General features: G+C 41.7%; 1 protein-coding gene across 2 annotated transcripts in view; it reads left to right on the forward strand.

Moving 5' to 3' along the window:
• The first annotated feature begins 7,197 nt into the window (after positions 1-7,197).
• The window catches only part of EDIL3 (EGF like repeats and discoidin domains 3), a 250,095-nt gene continuing 233,680 nt past the window's right edge, over positions 7,198-23,612 (forward strand). For both annotated transcript variants that reach the window (XM_065663106.1, XM_065663107.1), the window contains exons 1-2: positions 7,198-7,246; positions 7,410-7,504. In XM_065663106.1, coding sequence (XP_065519178.1) covers positions 7,215-7,246; positions 7,410-7,504 — 127 coding nt within the window. In that variant the 5' untranslated portion in view covers positions 7,198-7,214. The remainder of the gene's footprint in view (positions 7,247-7,409; positions 7,505-23,612) is intronic.

Genomic DNA, 23,612 nt, shown 5'->3' on the forward strand with positions numbered 1-23,612 from the left:
AAGAAAAGAAAAGAAAAGAAAAGAAAAGAAAAGAAAAGAAAAGAAAAGAAAAGAAAAGGAAAAAAAAAAAGAAAAGAAAAGAAAAGAAAAGAAAAGAAAAGAAAAGAAAAGAAAAGAAAAGAAAAGAAAAGAAAAGAAAAGAAAAGAAAAGAAAAGAAAAGAAAAGAAAAGAAAAGAAAAGAAAAGAAAAGAAAAAAAGAAAAAAAAGAAAAAAGAAAAGAAGAAAAGAAAAGAAGAAAAGAAAAGAAAAGAAAAAAAGAAAAGAAAAGAAAGAAAAGAAAAGAAAAGAAAAGAAAAGAAAAGAAAAGAAAAGAAAAGAAAAGAAAAGAAAAGAAAAGAAAAGAAAAGAAAAGAAAAGAAAAGAAAAGAAAAGAAAAGAAAAGAAAAGAAAAGAAAAGAAAAGAAAAGAAAAGAAAAGGAAAAAAAAAAAGAAAAAGAAAAACAGAGAAGAGGTGCATGTTAAATTGGTTTCATAAGGAACTGAGGTCTATTCAATCATATAGCCTCTGTTCTGCTGACTGATTTCCTTTGAGTACATACTCGGAGCTGGAAGCAGGATGAGGCCGTTGAGGGCACAGAAACATAATATCCAAGATGCCAGTCAGACTTCTCCTTGCTATCAAGTGTAAAAGTATTTCGTAAACTGGTGTAGGTGAAAAAGCATGGGGTTAAGTAGTGTCACACACATTGCAGATGCTCAGCTGAGCATCCACAAGAGCTGTGGCACCCCATAGTTCTCCAGCCAAGTGACTTGCACTCATCTGAGCAATATCACAGCATCACTGCTAATCTGGAGCAGCCACCAATTAGTGCACGTCAGAAAACCCACTACATGCAGATTGCCACAAGTGATACTTTATCAGGCTGCATCTTTTGCTTAGTACCTTAACATTGTTGATTGATATTGTGTTGACCAGAAGCTTCCCATGACCCAGCTTCAGTGTGTGCTTGAGCCCAGAACCCACCTGTGTCTTAGTTTGCATCAAAAGGAGTGTAACCAGCAGGTCAAAAGAGGTTATCCTGCCCCTCTCCTGCACTTTGGGGAGACACCCCTGCAGTTCTGCACCCAGCTCTGGGGCAACAACACAAGAGGGACGTGGAGCTGTTGGAGAGAGTCCAGAGGAGGCCATGGAGATGCTGCGAGGGCTGGAGCAGCTCTGCTCTGGAGACAGGCTGAGAGAGCTGGGCTGGGTCAGCCTGGGGAAGAGAAGGCTCCTTAAGGGGAGACCTTAGAGCAGCTGCCAGTGCCTAAAGGGGTTACAAGAAATGTGGAGAGGGGCTTTTGAGAAGGGCCTGTAGGGACAGGACAAGGGGAATGGCTTTAACCTGACAGAGGAGAGATTGAGATAAGATTTTTAGGAAGTTCTTCCCTGTGACAGTGATGAGGCCCTGGCACAGGTTTCCCAGAGAAGCTGTGGCTGCCCCATGCCTGACAGCGTCCAAAACTAGGCTGGATGCGCCTTGGAGCAACCTTGTCTAGTGGAGGTGTCCCTGTCCATGGCAGGGCATTGGAACTGGATGAGCTTTAAGGTCCCATCCAACCCAAACCATTCTGCCATATATGCTTCTATGAATGTGAGCAACTCAGAAGAGTGACATTAATGTTTAACTCAGACCTCCTTACACAGAAGTAGAGGAACAACATGGTGTTGGTGAAGAACTGCCAGTGGAGGCAGCAAACAGACACATTTGTTAGCTCTCAGATTCTACACATCTTACTACTCCCCGAAAGAACCACCATTCACCACTCCCATAAATCTAAATTGCTAACTTCCTTTCACGAGTGAGTAGGGAGTAATTTCAGCTTAAATTAATTAGCACCTAGTTCCATAACTTCAGAGGCGTATAGAAGGATATGAAGAACAAGACATAGGAATACCACATACCAGGGGTCGCTGTCACACCTTAGCCTGTGCGCCCTTCTCCTCTTTTATGTTCTCATGTGCATTACACATTCATATTATGGGTGGCAAAGGTTTCATTTTAAATCATACTCAGGTATTTAGACAATGCATGGGATTCTTAAATATCTGTCTTCCGCAGACAGTAACAGCTTATCTCCAAGATAAAAGGAATCAAAACCAATCACAGCACTGATTTTGATGCTTCCTTTCTATAAATAGTAAAAAACAAAAACCCCATTGTATGGAAGACTGAAAGAAAAGGTACTTTTTTTTTTTTTTTTAAATGGAGTTTGCATGTTTCCCTGTGTTGCAGCCACTTCTCTCCCTTTCCTGTGATGCAGCATTACATGACACTTCTTTTGAACCAGAAAGATTTGAGGGAACCAGGATCTTCTATGCTTTATGCAACAAAACCCTGTGTTGGCTTAACTGGAAACCTTGCATGTTCAAGATGTGGGGGATTGGGCTCTGTTCTGGAAGAGATAAAAGAAAGAATTGTTCCCTTCTTCAGAAGCAGTGTCAACCAAAAGAATAATGCTGGCAGTGTTGCAGTGGTGGTGATAGACAGTCGTAGTATTTGGGTTTTTTCTACAAGGAAAATAGATGCTGATGACTTGCAGAATCAGAGAAGCCAGTGATGGCGAATGGTGTATGACAAATCCCCGGTGAACAAAGTATATATTATTAGAAAACACTGCGGAAAGTTCCACTGCTTGTGTGCAGCAGTGAGTGGCTTTTTAAAGCCCTAATGATAATTGAGGCGGCAATATAATCTCTGCCTGTATACCCTGAGCTCTGAGTTTGTCCTGATCTCTCACTTTAAGAAGACTCAAATCTGGCCAGTGCTTTGACTGGAGCCAGTGATAAAACTAATCCCCCAAGCAAAGCTGGTATCCAAGATACCTTAAAGGTGTTATTGGGTAATTGACAGGTTACATTTGTGTTTATTAGGTGACTTCTAAATTTGGCAAAACATTGGCAAAAGTAAGGATAGCTCTTACTCTTTTACTAGTACAGCATTGATGAGAGTTACTCAGCTCACCTTTTGTGTAACAAGTGTTAGACTTATGCCACTACTATTTACCATTAAGGATTATTCTGTTTCTTATGCTAAAAATGTGCTCATTTTGTGCATTAAATTTTGTTGTTGTTTCCTCTGCTGATGGCTTTTTATCTAAGGGCAGTGTGGGAAATGATGTGGCTGCCAATGTGTCTAATGGCTGTACGGGTTTTTGTCTGTTTAATGTACTGAAGGACTTTAAAGGGTTAATTTGAGCATTTGAAGTAGGACAGGAAATAATGCAGACAAAAGAGGAGGAAAAATAAAGTACTAATAGGAGGAAGACTAAGGAAAAAATTTAGACATTACAGAGGCGGAATAGCTCTTGCCCAGCTGATAAGGTTGCATTTTCCCTTTGAAAGGCAGAAGTTGATCTCTCAGTCTACTCTTTCCATTCCAGAAAATCAAGAGAGATCCTTAGCTTATTTCCAGAGTCCCTATCTGATAATCCTGTTAGGCAGAAATCCCTGGTAAATTATGTTGATCAATTAGACAGAAGAATTTAAACAAATTGGATGCAAAACAAGTTCATGACCCTGAATGATTAGTAAACAAATAAAATAAATATTTGTATATTTGATTGCAGATAAATACATTCAGCAGTAATTATCGTGAAGCGTGGGAACAATTTGGAAATTGAAAAGCAATCTTCGTGTCCTATGTTCATGCAACAGATGACAGAAAAAGGAAGAAGACAGGATGAGTAAGGATTAATACCTGTCAGCTCTTAATGCCATTTAGGGGCTACTAAATTCCAGAAGATGAAGCATCCCATGAATTCACATGACAGAGAGAAGAATTTTTCATTACAGATAAATATAAAAGTACAGATATAAAAAAGTAGTATTTATATTTTGTGTATAGATATTCAAATTCATATAAAAGGTGAGAACATCAGCTTGAGCTTCAATGGCTTGTGCCATCCCCATCCCATCTAACTTGTATTTCAGCAGAGTGCCTTCACCATTGGGAAGTCATTAAGAATCTGCAGATATGTAAGCAAATAAGTGAAGGAGAACTTTCAAGATGCCTTAGGTCTCAGGGTTTACCATGTGAAAATGATGTTTACATACCTATAGTACTTATAAATGGTAGCAGAGTCATGAGTTTTTCCCGCTGCCAAGTGAGGCAAGTGGCTTAAAAATAGGTGTATATGACAAATGGCAAAAATCCACCATTTCTGAACTTTCAAGGACAATGAAGGACACCAGGTTAGCCTCTTCGCTGAGAACGTCAGGGTGCTGGAAGCAGAGAATGCTGTGACATTGCAACTTCAACAACCCCAATGACAACGCTAATGATGCAGCACTGAAGAACTGCCGGCCCATAGCACAATAGCAAAGGGAGTTCTGGGTAAAATTCAGGCTAGCACAGTAAATAGGTTTGGTTTATACATATTAGAGGACCCATATTAAGAAAACCTACATTTGATTTTGGAGGGACAGTCTGTACCTTGGGGCCATTCTCACAGCACCCAGTTGGAGCTGGACATTTCATTGCTCTGTGCTAAACAACTGGGCTAGAAGAAAAGCATGGGGCAAGGGGAAGTTCCTGCATGGTCCTTCCTGAAACACATGGGAAAAGCAGCACATGCAGAGAAGCCCAGCACAGAGGGCAGCAAGAAAGCTGCAGGAACAGCGTGATTCCTCTGAGGTGGGGAGATAGATTTTGTTGAGTAAAAACTTACTCAAAATCTGAAAACAAAAGGCATTTCACTTTAGGTAAGAACTGAACATAAAAACCTTTTGTTGTTTCATCCCTTTTGGCTGAATAAACAATGCCTGGCTTTGAAGAAGCTACATCTGTGTCATTTTAATCAGCTGCTAGTCACAGGTTCTCAGTGGAAAAAGGCATCCCAGTACCAAATATAGTTAGGTCCTTTAGATTTATCCTAATTGGGGCAATAAAGTGGCTGCATTATGGGATTATTCCCTCAAGAAGAATTAAAAAGAAAGGCAAAACTGCCACTTGGGGGTGCAGGCATGCTGGGCTGCCACAGCAGCTGAAGTACAGCTTGCCTTGTAATTATGACAGCTGGATTCTTGGTTGTAAAACAGAGATAAGCAGCAAAATTAGCACCGTTGTGGAGAAATGATGCATTAATATCAAAAGCTTTGTTAAGGCTGCCTAAATTTCCACTATCTCTGTATTGACAGTAAAGCAAACCCTCAAGGAGGAACAAAAGTATTTTCTTTCCAGACAGTAGTTCTTCAGGGATATCCCTGGCATGGAGACTGATGTGTAGAACCCAAGCTGCTGTAGAAGATGCAATCACATAGTATGTCTGTGCAGCAGAACGAAGGCATAACTGCAGCCCATGAGGTGCTGCCAGGCGAATTATGCTAGGGCATGGAGCAGTGGAGACAGCAAAAGTTGTGGTGAATGCTACCAGGTAGTGCATGTGCAGGAAGATATGCTGGACTGAAGTCTGTGCTTTAACATACCTTCTCTGCTAGTGTGTGCTTCGCCAGTGGAGACAGGGATTTTTGCGTTGTTGGGTTTTTTTTTTTTTCTTTTATCTGTCCCAGCCTGCTAGACAATTTTGCAGTTCCCCATTGCTGCTCTCTGAGAGCCGACAGGGAGGCTTGAACCTCCGTGATTAGTGAAATGCATGCCTGTGCTCTATATGCAAGCAGAAAATGCCTTGGGATCCTGGGTGTAAAATTCTGTTTATGAAGGTGTGGTTATTTCTGGTAATCTTACAGTTTAAGCGATGCAAAACAAACAAACAAACAAAAAGATCCTGATCTTTTTAATTCTTCCCTGACAATGCAATGTATTGAAACTCAAATACTTCCAATGTCAGAAAAAAAACGCCATCAAGTGAAAGCGCAGATGTAAAACTAGAGCTGTAGGGAAGGGCTGTCACCCTGCCACTTACAGGCATTTAATGGCAGACAAAGGGCTTGTACAAAGGAAACTATTGTGAGATGCCAGCCAAAGGAGACAACAGATTAGACGACTTTAACGGGTCGTTTCCAGTCTTAATTTCATGTCTCTCCTTGTTGTCATACAACTAGCCAGGACATTCTGTTTGTATCTACAGAAATGCTTCTCAACAGCCTAATGCTGTTAAGTGCATTCTTCTCACTGAGCAATTGCATTACCGTTTAATATAACATTAATATAACATTAATATGGGCTCTTTTACAATGAGGGCATGTAGAGGGGATGCAAATTACAGATTCAAAGTACATGAAGAGCCTTTTGACTCCCACAGGGCAATTAGCACTTATATTTCACTCTAGTAGATATATGGGGGGGGGGGGGGGGGGGAAAGGAGGGGGAAAAATTGGGGGAGAAAAGGGGTGGGGCGGAGAATACCATGAGTGGTGGTCTGGCTTCGTCCATCCTGGATCCTTTCAGCAAGTGCCAGGATGACGTCCTGCCTGGGGAAGGAGGTGGAATATCAGACCTTTTACTTTTCACCGAAATTCCCTATTGGGTGTTCAGAAGGGACTAGTTTAATTGTAAATCAGCCTTTCAATACCTAAAGAGGACTTACAAGAAAGCTGTACAGGGGTTTTGGACAAGGGCCTGTAGGGACAGGACAAGGGGGAATGGCTTTAACCTGACAGAGGGGAGACTAGATGAGATCTCAGGAAGAAATTCTGCCCAGGTGAGGGTGGTGAGGCCCTGGCACAGGTTGCCCAGAGAAGCTGTGGGTGCCCCATCTCGGGCAATGCTCAAGGCCAGGTTGGACGGGGCTCGGAGCAACCTGGTCTAGTGGGAGGTGTCCCTGGCCGTGACAGGGACTGGAGCTGGATGAACTTTAAGGTTCCTTCCAACCCAAACCGCTCTGTGATGCTATGGTTTGAAACTGCGGACGGCAAAGTGCAGGGCTTACGCGACATCCCCAAGACAAAAGTTTGTGGAGGGCAGAATTGTGTGAACCGCACCGGCCCGCATCCGCTCCCCGACAGATGAGCTCTGCTACCCAGGAGGACTACAGACACAATCGCGGCATGATTTGTTGCGGAAGAGGAGCTGGGGCGGTGCAATCCTGAGGCGGCGGAGGGGCGCAGAGCGGGCAGCGGAACCGAAGGGGAGAGCCGCCTCCTTTACCCCCTGCCCTGCCGCCGCTCCTCTGCATCTCCCGCCGCAGCAGCAGGGGAGGTGCGGCTGGGGGGGCGGAGCGAGGTGCGCGCGGGGCGGGCGGAGCGGACGCGGGCGCGCAGGAGGCGGTGAAGGAGGAGGGAGAGGAGGAGAAGGAGGAGACGGCGGGACGGAGCGGGCGGGCCGGCCGGGCCATGCTGGAGGCGCGGCGGCACCTGGCGGGAGCGTAGTGTCGGAGGGTGGCAGGGCAGCCTCAGAGCCGCTCGTAGGGCGGGGACCGACCCGACCGTACCCGACCGTGCCGGGGCTCCGCCACCTCCGTTCACCCATCCATTTATCCCTCCTTTCCTTCCTTCCTTCCTTCCTTCCTTCCTTCCTTCCTTCGGCAGAACCGGCGCGTCCGCGGAGCAGAGGAGCATGAGCGAAGCGGTGCTGGTCTGGCTGGTTCTCTGCGGGAGCCTGGCGGCACCGCGCCTCGCCCGAGGTGAGCGGACTGGCAGCGGGGCCGGGGCGGGGGGTTGCGTTCGTGGCAGCGCCGGAGCTCTCGCAAAGTCGGACCTGAAGTGTGCGGGGGGATCGCGGAGGCTGCTGTCGGCCGGGTACCTCCGTCTGGGCTTGCCTTTTCTTCTGTAGTTTAATTAACATCTCCCTCCCCCTTATCTCTTTCAAATAGAAGCCGAAGAAAGATCCGCCCTCAGGCATGTTCTGTTTTGAAACTCCGCTTAATTAGAGGGAAAAGAAATGCTGTGAGAGCTTAAATGTAATCCAGATGAGCGGCTGGGAAGATTTAATAATATCCGCAGAGCTGTCCACATCTCTTTTCTTGCCACCCCTCCACCCACAATCACCGGTCTTCATTTTAATCTGAAGGCTGTTAGCACTGAGCTAACGGAGATCCAGCAAACTGCGGAAACAGTTTGCAAGCACGGCCTTAGCATCTCGGCAGCAGCGACAGAGTCCTTGTCATCCGACGCTTTTCCTGCGTCTCTCAAACTAGGGCACCTCCGTACAAACCTTCTCTGTGTCTCGTTCCCCATACCCCCCCCCCCCCCCCCCAAATAACCCAGACCGTCAAAACAACACAAAACAAGCTAACAGAACAAAATCAGAAATATTCAAACCCAACCCTACCCCAGGAAAATAACTTTAGAGCTCTTAGGAGTTCTTTTTATTATTATGTAGAGTGATTTATTTAGTGCCGGATATATTTATATATTTATATATATTTAGTCCCCTCCGCGCATTAAAAAAAGTTGTCGGAGCTCACCTTGCACGCAGCTGTGCGCTGTGGGGTGGTGACGGTGATGATGACCGGGGTACAGGGGGAAGGTGGCGGGGGTCCGTGGGGATCCCCCAGCCGACCGTCCCGTCCGCTCCCTTCTGGGGAAGGGGGCGCAGCCCCAAGCACAGGGACCGACCTGGGTCCTCTCCACGCTGCTACCTCGCTCCACAGCGCGAATCCCCTGTGGGGGCTACTCCGTGTCCCGTTCCCCCTTCCCCTACCCGTTGCAGCGGGGATGCTCATCCCTTCCGTGCGGTAACAGGGTTGGGGGAGTCCGTTTTTGTGGTCCTGGCTCTGTCTTCCCAAAGCTTAGCGAACAACTGGGATCATAATGAGTAGCGGTATATTTCTGTTGGCTTTTTTAGACCCGTTCCCGTAGTTATTCACGCTTTTTCCTTTAAAATGAAACCACTGTATCAGTAAAAATTGAATATTTAATTAGCTCTTAAATTATTTAGCACGGTGGCTTCTCAGAACCTAGTAACATTCACCCAGTTGCAGCCAGCATGTGATAGCTTATGCAATAGTTCTTGTACTTGCCGTTTAAGCCTAAAGTCTTATAAGCAAAAATGCTGTATCTGCCACAGTCTGGTCCTGTCATGAGTACTTTGCTTTGGGCTTCTGTAGGGCTTGCCGCAGTACACATTTGAGGTGATTTTCCATGTAAGTTCAGTTTTGCCATGTTTTTAGTTAACTTCAGCACAGAGAACTTAAGATTTTCTGGAAGTGAAATAGGAAGGGAAAACCACCCATTTGCTCCATGGTTGCTTAAGCTGCAACTGTTAGTTAAAGGTTTGTCCTTGGCTTTCAAAATGAAACAGAAGAAAATGAGACAGTCTTTGTTTTGTTTTTTCTTTTTTTTTATGCTGAAACCGAATAAAACGTTGCTTGACAGGTCTGATATACTGGGTTAATTTTGCTCACTGTTGTAATGTTTATTTTTAATAGATCCTCTGCAAGTTATGATGACACTAAGCACCATAAGTATCGAACTCTTTAGAGAGCAGGTTTTGAATAGCACAAAACTTTTTGTGCATTGAACCTGATGGTTGAATATTACTTTATGAGTCCATTTGTATAATGGTGTATAATGAAAACCTGTGGTAGCTTCATGCATGCAGTGGCCAGTTCTTCACTGTCTTTTGGGGAAAATTGCAACTGCAGATGAAAGTTAAGTCATGTAGTTCATTATTGATGTGTTTCTGAAGTCTGCTGTTAAGGAAAAATGCCAACTGCTTTTTTATCGGAGATCTGCACAGTAATGATGGAGGTCAAATCCAGTTTATTCATGATATCTTAAAACTCTTTTGCTTTCTGCATTGAAACACATACACAGTATATTGGCAACTTTCGTTTGGTTTATTTTTTTTTTTTTTTGTTTTGAGAGAGAACCAGCAGGAGAAAGACAGAGAGAGAGAGAGAGATGATGATGAAAATGTCATCCCAGTGGAAGACTGGAATTTTCTTCCTTGTAGCCGATCTGATAAATTTGCAATCTCATGCTCTGTAATAGGAGACTGATATTCAGAGATGTGTTTATATGCATGTATATGATTAAACTGGGATTCAAAGGTGCAGTGACTTCTACCCATCAATTTACAAGAAAGATGCACATGTCTTTTTAATAAGGAATGTTCCTTTTATATGTACCACAAAACAGTTGCAAAGGTTTCCATTTGCTGTTATTGTTGCCTCTTGGTCACATTTGAGCCTGAGCCAATCTGGTGCTCCGAACAGACAGTACCTGAAAGGGTGACAACAGAGACTGCAAGAGGTTATTTCAGATGAAAGAAATATGGTGCATCTCACCTATAGTAATACAGGTTTCTGAGTCCCCCTGCGCATTGTTTTTAGGAACAAACAAGCCAACACCTTTCAGAACAGTCAGTGAAGATTGGCATCAAATGAAGACAGAATTTAAAATGAGTGGCTGTTCTAGTCCCCAGATTTACCTCATGGAATGGGTAAACTGATCGGCCACGGTACTGGTGCTGTAAGTGCATAGCAAATCGTTATATTCCATGTGCATGTGTTAAATGTCTTTGCAACAGGATCTTCTGAATCCTGATAAATAAAGGCATCTGAGTTGCCTTTCACGTGAAGCAGATCCTTAAACTGTACCATGCTTTTTCACTTAGCTTGTTGCTGAATTTTCATGTATGGTTTCCCTCAACATGATTTTGACATTGCCAAAACCAGGCAAATCTAGTTTGTTATTTTATGACTGTGTTCTGTCAGCCCAAGATAAAAACTTTCCAGGAACTGTTTCAAAGATGTTGCTTTTTTCTCCATTACAGTGGGAACCTTCAGTCTCTCTGAGGCTTAGAAGTTTCTATAAAGCCTCTTTCTGCAGCTGGAATGAGCTGCAAGGAGTAAAAGTGCTGAGAAACAAGAGAGGTAAACTGTAGCGTTGTTCTTGTGTAACTGTACCTAAAGGCTGAAAAGATCACAGAGACTTTTAAAGACCAAGATTCTTCTGTTTTACTGAACGCCCTTGCATCTTATGGACAGTATCTGCTTCTGTACAAACTGCTGACAGTGTGACCCTGCATAATGATTTTACTGTTCTTTTAACAAATTACATTTGTATTCAAATTGATTTTCCATGACTGCTTATATAGCCTCCAGAAAGCTTATAGCAGATATACTATTGCATCCTGTATGTGTCTGGTCAGCCTAGGACAGAATTTGATGTCAAGCCATTATTATAATGGGAATTAATAGTCCTGGTGGTATTAGTTGAATTCTTTTAAGTGTCCATCTTCCTCTTTTTGTGATCATCGTGATTTTGTCCTTTGTCCTTTATGTCTTTTTTCAAAGGATATACTTTATACAAGGTTAAGTGTCAATGGTAGCATAGTGAAAAGGGGCACTGTCTTATTTTCCCTTTTCCACATTTTCCCAATTACCATCCAGTTGAAAACTGAGGAAAAGATCCACTTCGGAAGTTATTTCAAAAGACAGTTGCTTTTTAGGAAGAGGTTGATTCTTATGCCTTGAATTGGCTGTTTATACAGTTCATATCCATAGAGCAGTGGTGACAAACTCACAGCCTGGTATCCTTTCAGCGTAAGTAAAAATATTTGGAGAAGTGGTGTTTAAGAAATTGGAAGTGTCAGGAATAAATCTATGTTATTCTCAAATCTGTTATGAGTCACACAGGAGTTACCATGTTTTTTTCAGTTTTTTAGGTTTTTACACATTGCAAACTTATGTAAGGCACTTACCCAGGAATATATCTGAAATCTTAAAGGGTGGTCGGTGTCATATTTCAGGTGTCACTGGGCTTCTTTGTAGCATACTTAAAGCCTGTCTGCCTTGAGTTTGAAAGCATTCATGTTGAACAACAAAACAAAATTAATTAATTCCAGCTTTCAGAACAGATTCACGGTGAAAATATGAGTTTATTTTTTCTTGGCCAGAGGATATGTTAAGCAGTAAAAATTCAAACCTGAACACGAGTTATGAGAACCTTAATATTTGCAAACTTACAAAAACTTTGGAAAGTGTCTTATGTTGGAGGACCTACACACAATTTTCAGTTTAAAGGGGGGGAAGGGATAACACAGGGGGAACGCCAGCATTGGCCTGAATTCAGTCTGTGATATCAGCCCGAGGAATAAGTGATAATGGCTCTAGGTTTCCTTCTTTATAGGCAACTTAGATCTTTTGGTAGAGGGAGGACTGGTCAGGTCACTGTAGGTAGTGACAATAAGGTATGGTTAATTTTGTAATGGTATGATGTGTAGGGGGTAAAGCAGCTTTTGTGCCATTCGTATTGCAGGTCTGGAGCAGGTCTCAGTTTTGGTGTTGTGGGAATATACTTGCGGGGTTTCTGTGTTCGTTTGTGTGGGGTTTTTTTTTCTTTAATCAGCAAGCTGTATTACCTTTCATCACAGTGGGGGTGTTCTTCTATTTCAAGTTTTGAAAGCTGAGAAATGAAGCAGACGGTGATTATCTAATAAAGTCTCTAGCTAATCTAGCTAATTACAGTATGTGGTGTGTGAGTGAATGCATTATCGTATGAAACACACATGAAAACAACTTAATTTTACACTCTGTATAGTGGTTATATGCACACACATTGTGAGTATATCCACTTCAGATTGCATACAGAGGAATTACATTCACTTATGTGCCACACTTCTAGTCTCATACTTAAATATTTGGGTAGCGTGAGATAAGAGGTCTGTATTTCAAGTCAAAATTCACTATATTCAACAAAAGCAATGAATATCTGAAATTATTTCTTGAGACTAGCGATAGCATTTCTCACTTCCCTCCCTCTCCAAAACTTTCTAATAAGGAGCCATTTTGTGACTGAATTTGTGCACTGAGTTTGGTGCAGTGGTTTGAAAAAACAGAGAAGGAGGTACTCATTCGTCTCTGCTGTTCAAATGGGGAATCCTGGAATATCCTGGCTATACCACTCATAGCAGCAGAACATCAAATTTTCAGTTTTAGGAGTTAGAATTTTAGCCACAGTACTTAAAGCAGTAAAGTCAAGTACACAGATGACAGCAGGGAGGAGCAGCAGATGGATTATCAGGCACAAGAAGGATCTGCTTTTGTTATGCAGAGCCCAAGCAGGAGGTCTGCACCTCCCTGTGGGTAATGAGAGATGCGCCAAGGAAAGATTTGTGACTGCTTCAGTTTTATGTGTGTGACCTTGGAGGCCACAGGGAAGAGGGAGGGGAGCCAGGGCCTTGTAAGTTTGAAGTGGGTGCACACTGTTGCCTCTTGTCCCAGCTGATGCATAGCACCAGATCCAGAGGTATAACCCATCCAGTATGTAGTGTGTTCATCAGGTTGTGACTCTTGATTAAAGCTCTGGAGAAATTTGCCAACCAAAAATTCTTTACGACCATTGCAATTCTGTACGTACAAAGATTCAACCAGTAATCAGCCTCTTCTGTCCTCCTCTGGTGTTTATCTTGCATAGCTGGGACATGGGCAGCATAAAATCACAGAATCAGAGACTGGTTTGGGTTGGAAGGGACCTTAAAGATTCTCTAGTTCCAACCCCCTGCAGTGGGCAAGGACACCTTCTGCTAGACCATGTTGCTTAAATCCCAGTCCAGTCTTGCTTTAAACACTTCCAGGATTCAAGCTGACTTTTGAGTGGTTCAGACTATGGGTTTGAATCTCGAGAGTTTCAAATTTTTGTATTTCAAAACAGAGTAGGACTTTTTCAGTGTTTTGCACGTAATCACCTTTCCTTCTTCCCATCCTGCTACCCTTGCAACTAATTTTTTCCCTGAGTTTTTTCAGGTGTTTTCAACAACAGAAGGCATTTGTACATAGCCAGATTGTGGCCCTGTACTGCAAAATAAATCCACGTAGGCAGAGGACTTTTTTTGTCTTTGAGTGTTCTCACAGTAGTAACTGTCAGAGACAAAACCTGAAAGAGATGATTGCTTTGCCAATTTTTAGTTGCAGTAATTTTATTTACCATGCTTCTGTCTAGGGAGGCTGACAAAATATCTGCAGAAACTGCTTTTTTTCCTATCATTGTCAAGATGCTGTGTCAACCTGTATAATTATGGAGAGCTGTGACAGCAGTGCGTAAATAACAGTAATTTCTGCCATCTGATTACTCATGTCTTAGGTTTCTACAACAGTGAAGCTACAACAGACAATATAAGAAATACTTTTGAATAACACTTATATGCATAATGTGTGAGTGTGAAAAACAGAAAATAGAAGGCATTTGATTTATTTTTAATACTTAGATCTCTCAGCCTGTCTCTCCCTGTTCAACAGTCTCTATCACTGCTGGATATCACTGCACACAACCAACCCCTTTAATCCGGGCTTCCTCTCTGATTATTCTCTGTTACAGTCCCATAGACCATACTGCTTTAATCTCTTTGCCAGTTTTTTTGTTTTTTTCTAGTTGAGTATTACATTTGCAGACAGTGGTCTGGGCTCTGAGACTGATTTTTTTTTTTTTTTTTTCTTAACACACACTCTTTGCAACTTATGCTTTTGAAACAGAGATGGTGAAAATACTACTTGGTATGTAGCTTGTCAGATTCCGTGCTTACGTGAGGAATTGCACAGGATTGCCTTGCAAGGGTATTTTTAGGTTAACAGTGAAGACCTAGTAGCTGATTGCTTTCAGATACTATTCCAGAACTATTTTAAAACCACAGAACATCCATTTATTTGAACAATTTTAAGGGAAGATTAGGTTAATACTGTGAATAGTATACAGTGTTGGTGGGGAAATTATGTTCTGTTGTCATGGGAAGTAGCTAAAATGGCAGCAGTTCTCTTCTATGGTACGTCCTATATATATATATATATATATTACTTTAATGATGCTTCTGTCTGATTTCTCTGATTTTTTTTTTTTTTATGGCTTGCCTTCTGACCTCGTACAGAATGATACATCATTTATATGTAGTCCTTCAGGATAAAGATCAACCTCTTTAATAATGGCTTTCCTTTTCCTGAGTGTGATCAAGCCCATTCTATTGTAACCTCTTTGTTCACCAGGCTCCTCTTTAACCTGGTGTCCTTGTTGAGGGGTGTGTTTTCCTCTAGAAACTTCTTGAAGAAATGCTGCATCTTTGTACTGTTGCACACTTGTGCACTCTGGTTCCTTGCTATGGTGGTTTCACTTAATGACAAATCCTTCTTCAGAGGTGGGTCTAGTGGTTCTGCCCATGACTATAAAGTCATAGTGGACAACCTGGGACCAACAGAAAAAGGTAACTGAAACAATGTCAGATGTATTTGGGAATGTAGTCTCAGAGATGTATCTCTTCTTCTGTGAAATCTGTTGGGAAGAAAAATCAAAGCAACATTCTGAGTAAGAGTCGCTGTAAAGCATGGTTGACTGCATAAATTGGCTTAATATTAAGACTACATCTGTATTGCTTCACATAGCAAGAGCACTTACTACTCTAGTATGCCTCAATCTCTTTCAGTGGAGTTGAATAATTATATGCTAATAGACATATAAAATGCTGAGCATGAGTAGAAGTAGAGTAGTAAGAAGTGTAGTGTTGACCTGTGGGTCAGAGTACCTTGGCCATTGAAAGGGTCTGTAGGACACCTCCTGAGTCTCCATAGCTTGTTATTACTAACGAGCAACTCTGATGTGTGAAATCTGATGGTACAGCCAAGCCCACCCAGTTGCTGTTTGTCACTGACTCTTCCCTAATTTCAGGACTGGTGATGAGCAATAAAAACCTTAATTTCTAGGCTATGCTAGTTTCCTGGTAGTTCGGCTTGTTTGGATGACTTAGGGCAGGATCAGACAACCCCAGCGACGAAGGGTGATGGGAAAAGGGAGGGAGGAGCAAGGTACACGGGGCTTTTGGACACCAGATGTGTCCTCACCCGGTTCCTTCAAGGGGAAGTTATGAATAGACTTTTTGGTGACAGCTTTTGCAGTTTTTTGCCAAGAGATATGTTGCTGGATCTACCCCTCCAGGCGCTTGCTGTCTCTCAATGTATGTAATCTCAGAGTGCCAAACACATGAATTTAAACCTTTTTGAGCAGGAAGACAAGCTCACTCATTCTCCCCAACCTACCCTGAGGCACGGAATGCCACATTTTTCTCTGTGTTGTGTATAGCTATATCACGTGGAAATCACGTACAAAAATTAGACCTGTGAGTATGCACTGCATTCCTGTCTGCATTGCTGTGGCCTGGCTGTAAGCAGAAGAGCAAATTCTGCATTTCTTCTGCCATCTCCCACCCCTGAATATCTGCATGCTGCTTCACCATCCTGTTGCCAATTGAGTGTTTATTAACTAAACTGTCCTGCTAGGTTATTTTGATGAGGACAGATTGCAGTGTTTTTCTTGCTTAATTATTTTGTGCCAAATATTTTTCTTATGGATAAAGATCTCTCTTCGGCCATGCAAAGCAGGTGAGGCTCAGCAGTTCTCTGTGTGCTCTCAATAGAACTGGGGGGAAACTGTGTGCGTTAGAAATTCTGCCCTGGCTTAGTTCTAAGCAAGTAAACTGCTTTAAAGCTGCTGTTGAGTAGATGTGGTTCTGGATCCTCCATTCAGATCAACTGAAGGCTGTGCAGGAAGAAGGATGAAGCAAAAATGAATGAGTAAAACCACTACATGCTTCAGTTACTCAAGGAGGGAACATAGAAAGCTATCCAAGATGTTAATACAAAGTTTTTCAGTTATGTTTCACAGGGACTTCACGTGACCATGCGAGTGCTTAATCTGGCAGCTGGATTGAGTTGGACAAAGTTGCACCTTTCAGCAAGTCAACAACCTGATCAAGAAGCAGCGTGATCTTCCAAAGTGTCAGTGTCCCTTCAGCTCAGCTTGACACACCAGCCCTATGGGGGCTCTGTCTTTTCCTAGGGTCTGAGACTAGTGATTGACTAATTTTGATCAATTAGTCTGCTGCTTGATTGTTTTATTTGATGGACAAATTTTGATTTTTTTTTTTCTTTAATTTCCCATAGAAAGCAATAAATACTTAAAAATAGGTACTCTGGTTACACTGGCTTCTTTTCAGTAACGAATTGTGGTTATGGCATTATACTTGCAGAAATATCTGAACAGAATTTTATATCCCAACAAAAAGATTTCCTTTTAGGCAGAGGAGGAAAGAAGGAATATCCCCAAACTGTACCTCAGCTTCAGTGCAGTAAAGATCAGTCAGTTCTGATTATAATAATTTTTCTGAACTGGCCCTTTCCTCTAGAATAGCACTGTTTTCAGAGCCAAAGAACTGTAGCAGGAAATACAAGAAGTTTTCTTTCTTTCATGTTTTGGAAAATTCAGAAAGCTGCTCTTTTACCCTGTGAGTGTTCTAGTCTGGCAGATAATCACAAAGTCTTGTGCTAGCATCTTTCATAGAAATCTTTTGTCTCTTGTGTCACATCAAGCTGCTTTTGTGTCCCCTCTCCCTCTTTTCTTCTGGAAGTGTGTGTATCTTCTAGATGATACAAAGAGTATCTGTTAAGTCTGAAACAAAGGTCAGTACATATCACAGAAAGGCATCTACCTTTAAGAGAAACAATGAGATTTGATGGCTTTTGTGGGCTAAAAGCCATGAGGTTAGGTCTCCTGTAGTGCAAGCTTATGCAGTGCTAGTGTTGCAGCTGCGTGCATATAAATTTCATTGTGTGTGTGAAGGTTTAGTGTACTGGTAATATTTACCCAAATTGTTGTAGGGATCTCAGAAACAGGTAAACATCTGGAACTGCTGTTTCAGGAGAGCTCTCAGTTAATGTTATTCAGTGTTCTCACTTTATTACCATATATGCAAGAAATTTAATTTCTTTTTCAGTTTCAAAATAGGGTGTTAGAAGCTTTTAAAATTCAAATTGCAGATGCCCAGTCTGTTTACAGCATAGTACATGTGTTTGGCAACATTTGGAATAATTTTCAAAAGCCTTTAATATAGAGTCTCAGAACAGATTTTCTGCAAAAAAAAGCAGCTTCAGAAAGGATATAGTTTTGTTCTGCCCCATTTTCCTGTTGCGATACAGCAGTGAAATTACTGAGGATTTTAGATGTATTACGTCTGTTGTTTGAAAGGGAACAGCATAAAAGACATAAAATTACTGTTTTAGTAGATTACAAGCTGTAGTGTGTATCTGCTGAAATTGGCTTTATGAAAGGTGCTTCTTCTAAGCTGATGTATTTGAAACATAAAATACTATCTTCTTTTGGATCATATTCTCCCTGAGCAGTGTAATAACTCTATCACCTCTGCTTTTTAGCCACATAGGCATTGCCTGGAGTTTGGGCTTTGGGGAGCAACTTCAAGACTGCTTGTGAACATCACTCGCTGGTGGACCTCACTCTCCCAGTGACTGGTGAAAGAGTAGCCTCAGTCCTGTACCAAGTATTACCTGTTGCTGTCTGGGTGGAAAGGGAGAGTATGTAGTCTTGACCATCTTTAAGGCACAGTAGATTCCTTATTTTCCTGGTGTAAATGAGGACTTGGATGGAATTGTGTCTGTATGGAGTCCGTGATGCACTGACAGTGTTGTTTCTTGGAGAGGCACAGGTCAGCATGTGATTCTGTCAGAGCTCTTGGGTAGCTGGGCTGACTTGGCTTTTTCTAATGTATCTACAAGTACTAACAGACCTTTATATAGTATTCTTGGTCTGCAGTATCCACCAAAAACTGAAGAGTGGTCTCAGGCTTTTAGAAAGATATCTCAGGCTTTTAGAAAATTTTCTGTGAGCTTTTCCCAGCTTTATGTATGACTGTGTTTATCCTTTGTATCTATGTAGTGATATAGTTTGTTTGTCGCCAGCTATCTTGACTCTTTAGGCTACATGTACTGTTGCCTGCAAGAGGAAAAAAGAGGTTCATTTACTTGTTTATTGTATTTTGTGGGAGGAGGTGTAATTCTTTTCTGCTTACCTGGACTTTTTGTTTCTTCAGGTTTACAGATTTTTATGGGGTTCGACTTTCTTCCTTTGCACAAAGATTTTACCTGGAGTTTTTCTCTTTTCCTGGAACTCTCCTGATAATTGAAAGCTTTATAATAGTTCTGAAAATTAGCAGTGTTACATGCTGTAATGGCCACAAACTAGAGTCAGCTGCAGCTGTTCTACACTCAGGGCAGAAGATGCAGACAAAAGGCTTCACTGTGTCAAGCATGTTGTTACTTGAAAGTGTTTTTTAGTTTAGGATTTATATTCTACCTTAACCCACTGTTTCTTTTTTGTAGACTATTATTTTATCGCTTTTTTTTTTTTTTTTTTTATTTGTAATGTTGAATTAACTTTGACTTCCAGATTTCTGATGGTTCAAAGTCCAATGGCCCTGGTAGATCTTAATCCAGATTTAATGTTTAAATTTAATGTTACTCTTCAGCTTTAACTCTTTCAGAAGTGTAGATTTTGTAGGTTCTCTTGATTTTAATAACACAAAGACACCTCTTGTGAATACAAGAGAATAACTTTACACCAAAGCTTCCTCTAGATTAGTATCTGCAGCTTTGCCAAAACTATTAGGTATATATTGCAAGCTGTCACTTCATGTGCAAACTGAGTAATTAGATCTTCAAATCAGATGTGCGTTATTATAAACATGGCTTAGGATTTTATGGTTTCAGGGAACCTTTGGGAAAGAACTGCTTTGCAGATCAATAGAGAATGGACTAAAACCTCTCTGAAATTTTTGGTTGTTATATTACATTTTCAGATTTGGACTTCTGTCTCTCAGGCAAAACAAGCACTGCGTTAGGTGTGTTTCTGCCTTTATCAGTGCAAGTCTTTTTATGATCTGATCTGGGGCCCTTAATCTGGGTTGCTTGCCAGCAATTATGTAAAATGCCCGTCAACTTTTTAAAGATTAAATGGTGAAATCATCATTTTGTAATAATCCAGCTCAGTAGCACTATGTGTCCCTGAGATCAGTGCTTCTGTCTTTCAAATATAGGTGTTGTAGGTGGGCATTTACTCTTGGGAGCACGTGGTTTGTCTATGTGTATTTACCAAACGAGACTGCCTCTAGCATGGGCTGGACCAACCTGGTACTTCAAAGACCTTGAGGGCTCGTGCTGCTGCCCCAGCCTCAGGCTGCAGCGATGCTTATGGTAGGGATGGTGATAGCCTTGCTTGCCAGGCTGTGCTGCATGCCATCAGGGAGAAGGAACAGGAGATTGACAGGGTCTTGCAAAGATACCACAAAGCCAACAGCTGAAGTCCTGCAAGGGAGGAGAGGAATCTAGAGGACCACCTCCAGATGAGCCGTGGACAGAAACTTCCATGATGGGGAAAGCTGGAAACTCGTAACTTCTAACGTCACAACTCATTCTTCTTATCCATGTCTTGGTTTTCAGTACTGATCAAGTGACTGAGCAATGAAAAACGAAGGTCAGAGTTCATGGAGAGTCGCTTGCAGGGAAAAGAGGCATCTGACTGCTGACCTGACATTCTGTTTTGGGTGCTTAGGTTTGGGAAGTTGCAGAGAGACTGTAGACAGTGACATTGCCAGGGAGGCTTAGCAAAGAAAATGTGTGGCCACTGTTGAGTGAGGTGGGTGATTTGGTCTGACAGCAGCACAGGAGGGCAGAGGAGCTAAACACTGACATCGTCGCAGTTCTCCCTGGCCAGTCCTGCCAGGCCTCTGCACTGGAAGAGACAGGTCGAGGAGATAAATAAACCAGCATTAGGTAAGAATCAAGCTGGGGGTTGACTGGAGACAACCCATGGGCAATGGGACAAGATGGACTACACCTCAGGGTGCAGTGAGTTGGCCAGTGTCCTTGAAGTGTGAGACATCTATAACCTCTGGGAGGTCATGGAGATACGGGCAATAGGCAGGATGGACTACACCTCAGGGTGCAGTGAGTTGGCCAGTGTCCTTGAAGGGCGAGACATCTATAACCTCTGGAAGGTCATGGAGATACGGGAAGTTCCCACTGGTAAAAGAAAGGAAAATGTTACACCCATCTTCCATAAAGACATGGAAGCTGATTGAGAGGAAAACTGCTGCTGGGTCAGCCTTGTTTACTCCTTGGGAAGATCATAGAATCACAGACTGGTTAGGGCTGGAAGGGACCTTAAAGCTCATCCAGCTTCAATGCCCTGAAATGTATGGAAAGGAATATATATTCAGTTATCTAGGTGCTAGCAAAAATAAAATGTTCAGTTCTGCAGAGTACATCTGGTCTTTTTTTGTTTATTTTCTTTGCTTGTTTACTTTGTAATTGTTGCTTGTCATTAATAAAGTAGGCTAAGCAATATTAAACAAACCGATTTTCAGTGTTAAGGTTTTTTTGTTTTATTTCGCAGTTTTCACATTATAGTCTTGCAGTTCTGTGGGCAGGCAGTAATAACCCAAACCCAAAGATTTACTTCCATTATTAACTGCCTTTTATGTTTGTTTATGAAATACAAATGGAAACAATGAGTAACAATATGCGGAGATTCTTCCTGAACATCTTCCTTTAGATGGTAGTGATACAAATGTCCAATTTCCAGATTGTGACAGAAAAACACAGCTTTCAAGCGTATTGGAATGAAGTTAGAAGTCTGCATTTTAAAATGCAGTCTGGATTTGACACGAGATCTCAGATGAAAACCTCCTGCTGAGATTATGATATTTATAGATTTAAGATTCAGTGATCATGCAAAGAGTTTAACAGCTCTGCTGATGTGAGTGTTAACGGAGTGGTTACACTATGGGGGAAGAACAGGCATTTTCTAATAATTATCTAATTTAAAACCTCCATGTTTCTTGGCTGATGTAAGAAATTGGATATTTTTTTATAATAAAGCAGCTGATCTTTTAAACTAGTAGGAAGTGCTGTTATACTTTTTCACAAACACTATAGGCTCTTCAGTTCATTGGGTTCTGCCTTGAGAAATTATTTTCAAGCAAATTAGCCAGTAAAATGAATGTACCCTGCACTAGTTGATTAGTAAAACTGGTGTGTAAAAATAGTTAAGTATATGGCAATCTGCATGAGAAGAGAAATATATGTGTTAATTAAACAGTCTTGATTACTGACCATTGATCATGAGCTATGCTTCTCGTAGTTCGGTATGAAATGTTTCTTTTACTTGAAAAATTAAGACATGTCGGTTGAATAAGCTGGGAACTTTTCATTGCCTTTGATTGCCTTCGTTACAGATTGAGAGTGCTCAATAGTATTGAGGGTAAAAAAGGCACAATCTCACAGTGCTGTGGATTCTGGAAAATGTATTGTGAGATGTAAACATTAACTGTCACAAAAGTCATCAGCTGAGGATTATGTGCAGTGTTAATGTTCAGGTTCCTGTATTTTCCTCTAATGCTTACGCAAGTGTTCTCTCGCAGCCAAATATACCACATTGCGAGACCCCAAATGAAGGGCATGCATTCTACTTTTAACTTTTTCCCTAGGGTACTGAAATAGTAATAGTGATGTTAATATGGCATTGGTGGCATAATGTGTGCGGATGCTTAGATGCATCAGGACAGTTGCTGATTTCTGTTACTTAGTTGGCTGCACGAGTAGGGTGCCTGTGTTTTATTTTTGAGCTTGATGTCCAGTTGTGCAAATACTGTATTGCTGCTCCTATAATTTCTGAGCTACAGCATGAAATCACAAATACTAAGGGTGATAACTGGAGTGAGTAGTATATCTTTTTTGTAAGAAAGTGTATTGAACTGTAGTAGGACCAGTGGCATGGCAAAAGGTTTCATGGGAAGTCTTTGAAGACCATGGCTAAGTAAATCTGCATAATTCTGTTCTTAACAGTGTCTAGGGATGTATCAGTTGAAACCATGGCATTGTATGTAGCCAGCCATACAAAAACATAAAAGAATCCCCAAACCTCAAAGCCTCAGGATAACAGAAAACAGATGGAGTCTACTGACTTATGACACTGTGATGGTCAAAGTGGCTGTAGTGCTTGTGATCCCCTGGTGTAACTAAAGGTCAGAGATATGGTGTGACAAGGAGTGTTTTAAGGATGGGTTTAGAGAAGAAAGGCAGCTTTTGTTGAACTTCTGAAAAATATCTTTCCAAAGATAAAGGGTGATGTGGGAGAGAATGAAACACAGGGTGCTTTGGTGATGAATTTTCAGACGCATGGAAGATTCAGCTGGACTTCTTGCTACTGAGTAATTGAATTGTGAAGAGAGATGTTTTCAAAGAGCTCTGAAAACACAGAACAGTGACATGTGTGGGACATGCTAGGAAAGGGTGAGGAAACAGAGCTATTGAAAGCACAGTAATGATCTAGTTAAAGCAAAAGGCATGTGTAATCTCCACAATAGCATTTGAAAAGTCACTGTTCCATTTTTGAAAACATGAGTGAAAGATGACAAATTAATGCAGACTTAAGCAGATGAAAATTTGGGATGATTATTTGTGCTGGTGGATAAGAAAGGCTGTATTAGTGGTATAATTAAGGAAAAAATAGGCAGAACATGAAACAGCATAGCTCTTCACTCTCACCACTTTTAGAATCAAGTGGCAAGCAAAGTAATAGTGGTCAGGATTGCAATATTATTTTTGTCTATATAAGCTATTGTATTTCAGGATCCCTCATGTGCCAACAGGAAATCAAGGTCACTGAAGAGCTGGTGAGAGTAGTTGTTAGTGTGCTTCCCAGAGAAGTTAAAGATTGAGGCTCAGATCTTTCTTCTCTATTCGGATCTCTCTTTCTGTCCAGAGATTTAGGTGTGCATCAGGAAGAGTTCTTCTGTCTGCCTATGAGGTGCAGGTACACGAAGTGGTAATAAAGGTAAAGTTTTCCATAACAGAATTTCTAAACCAGGTTGTTGAACGTGTCCAGCTAATTCTCGTTGGCTGTGTTTGGAAAAACATATCTGTGTTGTAACCTCTCCGCTTGAGCTGATGAAAT

This window comes from Lathamus discolor, chromosome Z (genome assembly GCF_037157495.1).
Source record: "Lathamus discolor isolate bLatDis1 chromosome Z, bLatDis1.hap1, whole genome shotgun sequence".
NCBI classification, from domain to species: Eukaryota; Metazoa; Chordata; class Aves; order Psittaciformes; family Psittacidae; genus Lathamus; species Lathamus discolor.